The sequence below is a fragment of the Gymnoscopelus braueri genome (assembly GCF_963280865.1).
Source record: "Gymnoscopelus braueri genome assembly, chromosome: 10".
Classification (NCBI taxonomy): domain Eukaryota; kingdom Metazoa; phylum Chordata; class Actinopteri; order Myctophiformes; family Myctophidae; genus Gymnoscopelus; species Gymnoscopelus braueri.
The window spans coordinates 11,975,140-11,988,156 of NC_137611.1; the positions used below are offsets into that span (position 1 = coordinate 11,975,140).

Sequence of the window (13,017 nt, forward strand, 5' to 3'; positions counted from 1 at the left end):
GCATAAAAGGGACACAGGCAGACAGACAGTTACAACTGATACTCTGACAACGGGTATAACAGGTAGCCTATTACATAACAGGGTGGGGCATGCATTCCCAACTTTCCAAACTTGCATCATTCCAGAGTGGGCCGCTGCACAGCGGGCCAACAAGCACCAGTCTAGTACTATGAATGACCTCCTGTAATGTCTATGTACTGCAGTGGTGGGAAAAGCACTAAAATGTTCTACTTCAGTAAAAGTATTAATACTGCAACATAGAAATACTCTGTTACAAGTAAAAGTCAGGAATTCAAAATGTACTTGAGTAAAAGTACAGAAGTATTGGCATCAAAATGTACTTAAAGTACCAAAAGTAAAAGTATTCGTTATGCAGAATGTCCCATTTCAAGTTTTCAAATGTATTAAAATCTTTTGAAAATAGCAGCTCTACAAGCTCACAATGCGTCGCATCGCAACACATTGTGAGCTTGTAGATCGGCTATTTTGAAATGGCCGAAATGTATATAGGGCCGAAGTGGTTAATGTATGTTTTGTAATAATAATCAAAATCTACGGTTACTAGTAACTAAGTTTAAAAATAGTGGAGTAAAAGTACAATATTATAGAGATGTAGTGGAGTAGAAGTAAAAGTATTGGAAATACTGAAGTAAAGTACAAATACCTCAAAATTGTACTTAATACAGTACTTCAATAAATGTATCTAGTTATTTTCCATCACTGATGTACTGAAAGATTGCACTGCTTTCAGTGTGGCAGTAATTGCCTCAGGCTTTGCTTGTCCTATTAGAACAAGTAATTCAAGATAAAGTTCTCTAAAGAAGAATGCATTTTTATTAAGCAGAGCTCTCCACCCCTTGTTAGTAATGACATTAGCACAACGTTATGTTGATATTTAAGTTGGCAGCATTAAAGGGCAAAATGTGAGTCAAAGTTTCAGTTCTGTAAACTGGTTTGAGACTACTCTGGTTTATTTCTAAGGAACAAAGTGAAACACCAGGTTTGATCAGCATTTGACAATGAACAGCATTGGAAGAAATATGCAAAGACATGCAATAATATAATGTGATAATATTGTGAATTGTTTTTAGAATGAATTTAGGTGTAACCTGTTGTTTAAACGTTATACATTAGCCAATAGGCATTATCTTTTTTCAGACATTGTATGGTGCCTTGTTAAAGCACACTAACATTAAACTGAGTGTTGGCCTATTGTTTGTTTAATGTAATAAACCGTAACAGTAAAATGCCAATGGCTAATACATGTCATTATCTTTCCTTAATCATGTTTTCGTAATACTTTCTTTGCATTACTGTTATGCATCCATATACCACTGACAATCAAATCAGAAATACCGCTTATGAATGCTATACTGTGAATGAATGAATGAATGAATGACATTTTTCGTGTCTGGCTGCCTCAACACAGCCCATCCCTAATGGGATTATTCAGACACATTTTAAAGAACACAGTATTTCCATTGCCAACATGCTGACACCAAAATAATAAACAAAATAAATAAAAACCACATACTGTACACATGACTCTGATCAAAAGTACAGAGACAGTTTAATAGTCTAATTGTCAGTCTAGAGAGTGGAGGGCAAGAGAGAGAGAGAGAAAATAACGAGGAGAGAATAAACAGAAGATACTGTCGTATATTTTAGGTGCCAAGATGCTGGTTACCAGGCCCAGCTGGTTGTAAACAGACTTGAATGTTAACTTGAGCCGACTTGTGCCGATCTCACAATGCGTCGCAATGCCACGCATTGTGAGATTGTAAATCGGCTATTTTCAAAAGATTTGTATACATTTTAAACATTTGAAAACTGCATAATGATGAGTACTTTTACTTTTGTACTTGAAGTATATTTTGATGCCAATACTTTTGTACTTTTACTCAAGTACATTTTTTTTTTTTTTTTAGTAATCTTTTTATTGTTTTTCAGAGTCATCAATGTCAATCAGCATTTTATACATATGTGGTCGTGGTTTTCCATGTTACATATTATTGTAGCATTTAGAAAATTATAATAATAATGATCAGAAATGTCAGGGGGAGAAAAAAAAGAATAAAGTAAATAAATAAAATAAAATGAAATAAAAAAATAAAGTAAAAAGTAAATATATATATATATACATATACACACACATATACCAACATATACCTACGTACATACACACCTATATGCACGTAAATATACATACACATATAATAATGGTGATAGTGATAATAATAGTCGTAATGTCCAATTTTTCATATTTACAGCATTATATCAGGAGAGAAATTAAACACATTGCTCAGTCTCAGCACAATTCATAATAATTACACTTCCCATAGTATTTACTGGACTTATTAAGGTCATGGTTTCGGAGTTTCTTGTTTGGCGACCATAAAGACCTGTGTATGTCCCGGGTATGGACTGTGTGCTTGCTCCCATGGTAACCGAGACCGTTATGACCCTTAAAGTTTAATTAAAGATTGAGAGGCAGGAAAATTGGTAATTTAAAAGATAAGGGGATGTTAAGTCCTTGCCACCAGCACATAAGATTAGAATCATAATAAACATAGATCGTAAATCATGAACCCCTTCATTCTATTGGTCGGGGGGAATATTTATATTTTTTAAGTAGTTCAAGAAGGGGTTCCAGGAAACATAAAATAGATTTTTTTGACCTCTTAAGGCAAATTTGATTTTTTCCAGTTTAAGGAAGTGCATTATGTCTTTGATCCAACGTAAGTGTGATGGCGGTGTGACTTTTTTCCATTCTAGGAGTATTATGCGTCTTGCAAGCAGAGTTGTGAACGCCATAACATCCAACGTTATTTTGTTGAGGTGATTATTGATAGGTGCAAGCCCAAAGAGTGCGATCAGTGGGCACGGTTCAATGTGCGTTTCGAATATTTCTGAGAATGCTTTAAAAATTTTGGACCAGAAACATGACAGGCTGGGGCATTGCCAGAACATGTGTATAAGTGTTGCTGGAGCAGCCTTACAACGTTCGCAAGTTGCATCGGCGTCTTTATACATTTCCTTCAGTCTCGATTTTGTCCAGTATGTACGATGTAGGAGTTTAAATTGAATCAATGCGTGTTTGGCACAGATGGAAGATGAGTGTACTCTTTCTAGGACTTGTTTCCATTCGACATCAGAGAATCTGTGATCCAGGTCCGTTTCCCATTGGGTTTTTATTTTTGAAATAGATGGACAGTGGAGGTTGAAAATAGATGCGTATATGGTAGATATCTTAGCACTGTTGTCTAATCCCTGTTCTATTATTGTGTCTATAACAGATGCTATTGGTGGGGCTGGAAAGGTGTTGAAATGATGCTGTACAAAATTTCGGACTTGCAAGTACCGGAAAAAGTGTGTGTTAGGAAGTGTCTATTTTTCAGATAGCTGAGCAAATGAGGCAAAGGTATTTCTGATGAATAAGTCAAATACTGTAGTTATACCTTTTTCCTTCCAGAGGTAGAAGGCCCTAGCCTCACAGGAGGGTGGGAATAAGTGGTTGTTGTGAATGGTTGTGTATATTGAGGTTGAAAGCAGATGAAAATGTCTTCTGAATTGTATCCAAATCCTGAGTGAGTTTTTAACAACTATGTTAGTGGTGTAGATTTTGATGTTTAAGGGTGGTGGGGAAGACAACAGTGCTGGCAGTGATGATGAATTGCATGAGGAAGTTTCAATTTGTAGCCATGCGGGGTGTTCATTATTGTTTTGTCGATGCAACCAGTATGTCATGTTTCTGATGTTAGCAGACCAATAGTATAGTTGTATGTTTGGAAGTGCAAGACCGCCAAGGTTCTTTGGTCTTTGTAGGAGTGCTTTGCGTAGTCGTGGTGTTTTTTTATTCCAAATGTAGGAGGTGATTAGTTGATCTAATGTATTAAAGTAAGATTTGGGTATAAAAACTGGTATAGACTGAAATAAGTGAGTAAATTTTGGGAGCAAGTTCATTTTTATAGAGTTTATACGACCCGAGAGGGATAGCGGTAATAGGGACCAGCGTTCAAGATCCTGCTTAGTTTTCTCTAGGAGCACAGCAAAGTTGGCTTTAAAAAGGTCTTTATAGTGACGGGTTACTACTATGCCAAGATATGTAAATTGATTTGAGACCAGTTTGAATGGTAGGTCCGCAATATTTTGGTTTGAAGTGACTGAGTTAAGTGTAATCATTTCACTTTTCTCTAGGTTTAACTTGTATCCTGAGGCTTTTCCAAAATTTGATATGATATTCAAGATGGGTGGGACAGATTCCGATGGTTCCGAAATGTATAGTATGATGTCATCAGCATATAGTGAAATTTTATGTTCATGACCCCCTCTATAAACGCCACGCACCCCCTGGTTGTTGCGTATGGCAATGGCCAGAGGTTCAATGGCTACGGCAAACAGCAGTGCGGAGAGTGGACAGCCCTGTCTTGTTCCTCGTTTAAGAGGGAAGTATGCTGACAGTATGTCATTCGATCTGACTGAGGCCAATGGGGCTCTATATATCATTTTGATCCAGGAGATGAAGTTATTTCCGAAGCCAAAATGTTGTAGTGTGCTAAGTAGATAATCCCATTCAATCCGATCGAATGCCTTTTCGGCGTCCATCGAGATGACTACTTCCGGTATAGCTATTAGTGGTTTAGTGTATATGATATTAAACAAACGTCGCAGGTTGGAGAAGGAGAGCCTATTCTTTATGAAGCCTGTTTGGTCTAAGGAGATTATGGACGGCAGTGCAACTTCTAGGCGGCGTGCAAGTACTTTTGCAAGAATCTTATAGTCTACATTCAAGAGTGAAATGGGTCGATATGAGCTGCAATCTAGAGGGTTTTTGTTTTTCTTTAGAATCAATGATATAGTGGCTTGATAGAATGTCTCTGGCAGGGCCAATGTTTCAAACGAGTGGGAGAACACGTTAGCTAAGAGTGGTGCCAGTCGGCCGTGGAAAGTTTTAAAAAATTCCGGAGGAAATCCATCTGGGCCGGGTGCCTTTCCATTTTGTATTGATTTTATGGCCAGTGTAATTTCTGTTACTGTAAAAGGTTCGTCGAGACTAGTTTTCTTTTGGGGATCCAAAACTGGCATTAATAGGTCATTAAAGAAATCATCAAATATAGCAGGGTTATTCAAGGACTCTGATTTATAGAGATTAGTATAGAAGTCCTTAAACTGGTTGTTTATTTCCTGGGGGTCCGTCAGGATTAGTCCCTCTGGGTTGTGGAGTTGTTGTATCTGATGAGATGCTGCTTGTTGTTTTAGTTGATGGGCTAGGATTTTGCTTGCCTTTTCTCCACTTTCATATACTGCGTGCTGGGATTTCAGCAGCTGTTGTTCTGCGTGGGCAGTAGAGATCAGATCGAACTCCATTTGCAGCGATAGCTTCTCTTTGTACAGTGCAGCTGTGGGTGAAGTTGCGTAATCCTGATCAACCTGTTTTAAACGGTCCATAATCTCCCTAGATTTCCGCAGACGCTGTTTATTGAAGTTAGTCGAGTATGAGATTATTTGCCCCCGGAGGTACGCCTTTAAAGTTTCCCAAAGTATAATGGGGGAGATATCGTTTGTCATATTTATGTCTAGGAATAGTTCTATTTGATTTTCAATAAAGTTAATAAAGCTTTGCTCAGCAAGTAATAATGCATTAAGGCGCCAATTCTTGATAGGGCTGTTTCTCTCCGGTATTGTCAACTGGAGCTCCAGAGGTGCGTGATCAGATATAACGATGCTGCCGTAGTTGCAGTCATGAACAAGGGGTAATAGTTTATTGTCAATAAAATAATAATCTATGCGGGAAAAGGAGTGATGTACTGGAGAAAAGAAAGAGTACTGTCGTGTTGCTGGGTTTAACTTCCTCCATACGTCAGAGATACCAAATTGGTCTAAAAAGGATGAGATGAGTCGAGATGCCGAGGATGGTATGTATGGCTTACTTGAGGAACGGTCGAGTGGGGACATGGTAGTGTTAAAGTCGCCACCGAGAATGAGGTGATTTGTATTCAGGTCGGGTAGTAAAGTCAGAAGGTTTTTAATGAAACTTCCATCATGCACGTTTGGGGCATATATATTCGCCATAACTACCGGTATGTTGTAAAGTGAGCCAGTGACTATAATATATCTGCCGTTTCTATCTGAGATAGTGTGGGTTGGACTGAAAGGTGTGTTTTTATTTATTAAGATAGCTGCGCCTCTTGCTTTACTAAGAAAGCTGGAGCTGAAGATCTGTCCCACCCAGGATTTGTGCATACGGTTTTGATGGCCTGGTTTGAGATGAGTCTCCTGTAAAAAAGCGATATTCACCTTGAGCTGCTGTAAATGGGTTAATATTTTATTGCATTTCACTGGGTTATTAAGACCTTTAACATTCCATGAGATTTATTTTTACTATTCTTCCCGTGTGGGTTCTGTCACTTGTCATAGTTTAGGGCGGAGGTATATCTTGAGTTGGTAATATGCATGGGGAAAGAAGTGAAAAATAGAAAAAAAGAAAATATATATATATATATATAGCAAGGTATAGATGGGGTGAAAGGAGAAAAAAAAAAAAAAAAAATGCATAATAATAAAAAGAAAAAAGAATGAATAGAAAATGCCACTCAAGTACATTTTTAATTCCAGACTTTAACGTGTAACATTACAGTACATTTCAGTACATTGATACTTTTACTTAAGTCCAAAATTAGAACACTTTTTCCACCACTGGTCAATCATTCTGTTCCACAGGTTTATTCTGTTACACTATCTGTGTAGTAGGTACAGCATGGGTCCACTGGGTGGCGCCCATACCCAACAAAGGAAGGATTCCCATGCGTTCAGCACTAAGGTGACATTCATTCATTTCCCGGAAGAGGCGTGACAAATATTATCTTCTCTCAGATGTCGTTGCCGCCTGATTATGGATCCCACCAACGCTCTAGGATTTAGACCCGCCTTACCTGTCTGATTGGCTCCCTGGCAGGCATAGTTTTACTGAGGTTAGGTTAGGGTTAGGGTTAAGGTTAGGTTTAGGCATAGTCTTACTGAGGTTAGGGTTAGGGTTAAGGTTAGGTTTAGGCATAGTTGCAAAAACAAGAACTGTCAATCACAGCGACAACTGACCAATCACAGCGGGGTTTGCCAAGAGCTAGAGTTTTTTGATTGATTGATTGATGTAGTTTATTTAGAAAGACATGAGAATAGTACATGACAGTACATAACAGTACATGGAAGTACAAATTCACAATACAAGGTCTACTAAACTGGAAACCCTCATTAAGCACTAAGCTTGTTTAAGATGAGAACCCCATGCACACAAATCATGATGAAATATAAGAGGCAGGCAGATATACACACTACTATACAGAATGTCATACAATCAGCTTTCAGGTTACTGGTATGACGAGAGAAAAAAATAAATATATATATATATACAAAAGAGGAAAATGAAGGAGGGGGGGGGGTAGGGGGGGGTAGGTTAAGACTTAGACAGGGGCCATTTTCGAATTGCAGCCTCCTGAAGGTGTATCTTTAGGGCAGTTTTGAAAGTGAGTAGGGTTTTACACTCCTTTACTCCTTTTGGTAGGGCATTCCACATTTTTGTTGAATAGCATGAGAACGAGTTCATACCCTTAGTTGAGCCAAATCTGGGTTGAACATGATCCGTGGAGCTGCCTCTGGTGTTATGATCATGGACTGCATTAACATTTTGGAAGTATTTTGACAAATACAGGGGGATCCCAATGTTGTGGTGTATCTTGAAGACCAGGCCCATAGCAAGTTGCTGTGCTCTGTCCTCAACCCTAAGCCATCCAATCCTAGCAAAATGAGCAGGGGTTAGATGGGTTCTGTGATTGAGGCCAAGAAGTAGCCTTACAAGTTTGTTTTGGGATGTTTGGAGCCTTGTTTTTAAGGCCTTGGAGGTGTTATGATACCATGAAGTGCATGCATAATCATAATGACCTTGAATGAGGGCCCCTGCAAGAATCTTCAGAGTATTCTTACTGACTAGGCGATCACTCCTCCACAAATAGCGTGTTGTTTGGTTGACAATTTTGATCACTTTTTCGGCGTTTTTGTTACCAGAGAGGTTTGTCTCCAAGATGGAGCCCAGGTAGGTAATTTCATCCTTTCTTTGGATGACATCATCACCCACTTTGATCGTGAAACTCTCTGCCTTGCTAAGGTTAGGAATGGACCCAAAGAGGATGGATTCTGTTTTACCCAGGTGTAATGAAAGTTTGTTGTCAGAGAGCCAGATGCAGATCTTGTTGAGTTCGGAGCTGAGAGTTTTCTCAACCTGCAGCCTGTCCCTGTCCGAGACTAGCAGGGCTAGTAGGAGTGGGAGTGGGTAGGAGTGGGTAGGAGTGGGATCCATAATAACGCCACGACGCCACGCCCTGAAAAGTGATGCAGGACCAGGTAACTATGGCAACAGAGAGAGGGATGTGCTTCCAAATTAATGTGGACGAACCCGTGGTGGAAAGGTAAATTGTACTTAAGTAGCCTACAGTACTTGAGTAAATGTACTTAGTTACTTTACACCACTCGTGTAATACGGCACAATAAATTAATACATTGCTGTCAGTGTGTAATATGAGCTGAAAAGTTCATACCTGCTTAAGCCCACAGAAATATAACTCTGTGTTTATAACTGCTGCTGCTGGAGGAGAATGGACGAGCTCTCAGATTAAACATGGCAGGGGCCACGGTGTGCGCTTATAATATAAATAACATATCGTCTCTGTCGGGTGGAAACCTCATATGTCCAAAACTGTTACTTTTCAGGATTCAAATTCAAAAGCATCAAAAGTAGCAGATCCACAAGCTCGAAACACGGCGCAAACTTTTTATGCTTTTGTGTGACGCTGTAGTATGCAAGTAGGGTGTTAATTTACGGAAAAAAAACACAAAAATTAAAACAAATATGGAGATAAGAGGTTTCTGCCCGACAGCATCGATATTATGAAGACACAAGCTGGGAGGGGGGCATTGTTCTCAATGTCCGGACATTGTTCTCAATGCCCGGTCCAGGGACCACCAGGTGTCCAAATGGCTTTTTTTATTTTCAAATTGATTGAATACTTTATTAGTCAGAATGTAAACAGCACATGGTACAGCAAGATATTAAGGCTAAAAGGATAATCCTAGGGACTTGTTTCCATTGCGGTCCTATGTATTCAATTCATCAACATAGCAGTGAACACAATAATAAATTTCATCGACAAATACAAGACAGAGATGGCGAAAATTACATTTACCTCCCCTTGACTTGTGGTCTCCTGATAGATGGGTTTTTTTCAGGACAATTTGGAACTAAATCACTGATGCATGGGGATTCCACATTCTGGTGGCAGAGTAGTAGAATGAGAACTTTCCCGTGTTTGGTCTATATTTGGGTGGTACCAGATCATGTTGCTCCCTCTAGTGTTGTGGCTGTGGGTGTCACTCACTTTGGAGAAGTAGTTAGTATTGAGGGAACTGTCTCTTTGACTGTCTTAAACACCAATCCTATCTTACATACACTTACGGGTCTGTTACTCTGATAGTGTACAAATGGAACCAAATGGACCCTTTTTTCCTCCCCATGATTAAAAAAAAATTAAATAGGGGTCCATGGTCTAATGCATCTCAAACTGGGGGGTTCTTGAAATTCAAAAGGTTGAGAATCACTGGGCTAAATGGCTGATGTTTTTCCTAAGGAAAGTGAACTGACCATGGATGCGGTACAGCTGATCACAGCCAGTTGATCGATCAGGCCCTGACAACAAACACAAAACCAGCCAGGTGTGGAGAGCCAGCCAGCCAGCCAGCAGCTATAAAGGATGAGAACTGGGATGAGAGCCGAGGTGAAGGTCTCTTTGAGGATCTCCACTTCCCCGCCGATGACACATCCTTGTTCTCTGATTTCTCCACGCCCATCAGCAGGCTACAGGGTGACATTGTCTGGCGTCGCCCGCAGGTAACTATTTATTTAGTAAATAAATAACCAGAACCTGGCTGTCGTAAAATCTGCTTGGCCAGTAATATCCCCCCAGTATTTATTTCAACTTGAACTTATTGTCACGTCATCACAAGTTTACAGTTGTTAAAAGAGTGGGTGAAATTATTTTGTGTACAAGCTCCCAAACGGTTTTCTGTTTGAAGAAAACAGGAAACATGGGTATGGTGGGATAGGGAAAGAAACAACATTGAGGCAGCAACCTCTTCTTGTGCAAGTAGAGCAGATTTGCAGCAGATATAAATAGCAGAAGATATAGAATCTCTAGCAGCAGTGATCCAAATCAGTATTTTTTTGGTGTGTGTAAACTACATTATTATAAAATGACTTAATCACCACTCCTCAAATACAGTGTGATATATTTTTGTAAATGCTTTAACTTAAGGTATTTTGATTGGTTCTCATCCCCAGCCAAATGTGTTAATACATTTTAACCCCTTTATCCATATTTTGTATGTTGGCTTAAAAAATAGCAGATCTACAAGCTAGAGCTTGTACATCTGCTATTTTTGAACATTTTCAAAAAATCTTGAAAGTGTTTGTGAAGAATTTTGCTCTCTTTTTTTTTTTACACAAATCTTCTCTTCATGGGGGTCCCTGGCACAAAACATTTTAAGATGGGTGGTCCGCGGCCAAATTAGCATGAAACAGTTTGAGATCTACTGGTGTCAATGAATTGTCATGGGTGTGTTTCCCTCTCTAGGAGATGCCAGTCTCCTGCTCTGTTCCCAGACAACATGAACCAGGGCCACGCCAAGCAGGGTCTACTGGGAGACTGCTGGTTCCTGTGTGCCTGCACCATCCTACTGAAGAACAAGCATCTGTTGGACAGGGTAACGCAATCTGTTAACATGTCAATTATTTCGGCCGGTCGGCCGGTCGGCCGATCTTATCGGCCGACCTTATCACAGATTTATTGTGTCTGTTGTGTTGCTATAGCAACGTTGCATATTGAAATAATATCATGCGATATATATTTATTGGAAACCTATAACTCCTAATATTAGTATCGGCTTTGGCACCAGCTTTGATTGGATATTAAAGGATCTACACCATGAATTAATTTTTTTTTAATAATATTTAATATCATATTGTTTATGTCCCTCAAACGTTTTTCAAAAGGTTTGAGCCTAAATCAAGCCTCAGATATACTCATTCCAACTAACTTCTCTCTGGCTTATAAAGCACTTTCACCTGCAATACCACATTGTCCTGTTTGGCACGGGCGCTATTGAGCCAGTTTGTATGCATGTTATCTCCTGGTTCTGTGTGGAAAAAGTAAAAAAAAAAAAAGAAGTAAAAATATATATATACATATTTTTGGTTGGAACTGAACAACGGGAGGGATTGTACCCTGACGTGACGTCACGTCAGGGTGCAAATCAGTTTGGCCTGTTTTGAGACCAATTTACAGAAAACCCCAGATTTGCTGTGAAAGCCTGAGTGTTCAAACTAGGGTATTTTTGGGGATAGAAGAGAGGTAGGGGAGACCAAAAACACACAAAAAATAAGAAAAGGTTAAAATTCATGCTGTAGTCCCTTTAACCGATTAAAACAGGGAAAATATCTGTGTCATTTTAGGTGTTATCCCCAGACCAGCCACAGTGGGGCGCTAGCGGGTACAATGGCTGCTTCTGTTTTCGTCTATGGCAGCAGGGTCGCTGGGCAGAGGTAACCGTCGACGACCGGCTGCCCTGCATAAGCGCCACGCTCTGCTTCTCCCGCTGCCACGCTCCCAATGCATTCTGGGTAGCTCTGCTGGAGAAGGCTTACGCCAAGTGAGCATCCTGGGAACGGGCATTTAATTACAATACTCCGCTCTCTCTCTCTCTACTTTGTTATATGAGCTTCACCCCCTAAATACAAGTCCTCTCCCTCCTACTATTTATTTCTAGGCTCCACGGGTCGTATGAGCGCCTTTGGGCGGGCCAGGTGTCTGAGGCCCTGGTGGACCTGACCGGAGGCCTGGCAGAGTGCCGGAGCCTGGGGTCCGCAGAGTGCCGGAGCCTGGGGTCCGCAGAGTGCCGGGGCCTGGGGTCCTCTAGAGAGCCGGAGGAAGACCCGGGGACGAGGCAGGACAGCGACCGGGGCCGGAGGAGACGGCTCAACCTAAACCAGCTGCAAGTGGTCAGAGATGGCTGCGCTCTCAGCTGCTCCACTCACAGCACCCCCGCAGGTCAGGAGGGGCCTTGATTTATCTCTTGTAGATTGGAGAGATTATTACTCGATACAGAGTCCCTGAAGTTAATTAAAGGGCAAAAAGTGGAAAAGGAGAAAAAAAAAAAAAGACAAAAAACCTAAGAAAAATAAAAAAAAAATGAAAAAACTCAGCCAAAAGAGTATCACATTAGATGACATGACAGCTTGTGATATACAAACAAGGCACAGAGAAAGCTCAACCCACACTGTTCTCAAACACTTGAGGGGCCACCTCGAGCACGGGCTCCGTCACTGGAGACCGACCACCTATCCAACAGGGGTTGCCATATTTTCAGAAAGACCTTATCTTTTTTGATGATTGCATACCGAATTCTCTCCATGTGTAGGACATTGCCCAAGTCTCTAAGACACTGCTGGAACAGAGGACTAGATTCAGATTTCCATTGTTACAAAATTAAACGTTTGGCCAGCAGTGTGCACAAGGAGATGGCTTGACCCTCGAATGATTTAATAGAGGGATTGAATGCCACGGATCCAAACATAGTCAGTAGTGGATCTGGCTCAATGTTTTTATTCAATGCCTTTGAAATATAATCAAAAATAAGTGACCAGAATGTGTTTAGTTTTGAGCAGCAGAACCAGAACTGGTGAGCAAGTGTGCCGGTCTCCTGTTTGCACTTATCACATAAGGGAGAGGTATTGGGATATATGGCATGAAATTGACTCCCAAACATCTTCCGAAATTGTAATATCCAAATCCCTCTCCCAATCGCACCTAGATTTATCACTGTAAACAACATCAGAAGCCTGTAGAATGTCATAGAAAGAGGAAACTGAACCCATAAAACCAGGTGTAATCTGAAGAATACTGTCTAGTGTGTTGT

General features: G+C 40.3%; 1 protein-coding gene across 1 annotated transcript; it reads left to right on the top strand.

The window, feature by feature from the left end:
* Positions 1 to 9,658: 9,658 nt before the first annotated feature.
* LOC308092765 (calpain-10-like) lies at positions 9,659 to 12,166 on the top strand (the record flags this gene model as incomplete). The annotated part of the gene is made up of 4 exons (XM_080438867.1): positions 9,659 to 9,934; positions 10,677 to 10,806; positions 11,555 to 11,751; positions 11,869 to 12,166. Exons 1-4 carry the CDS (start codon positions 9,798 to 9,800, stop codon positions 12,164 to 12,166), a joined length of 762 nt encoding a protein of 253 aa, XP_080294993.1. The 5' UTR covers positions 9,659 to 9,797.
* Positions 12,167 to 13,017: the final 851 nt, after the last annotated feature.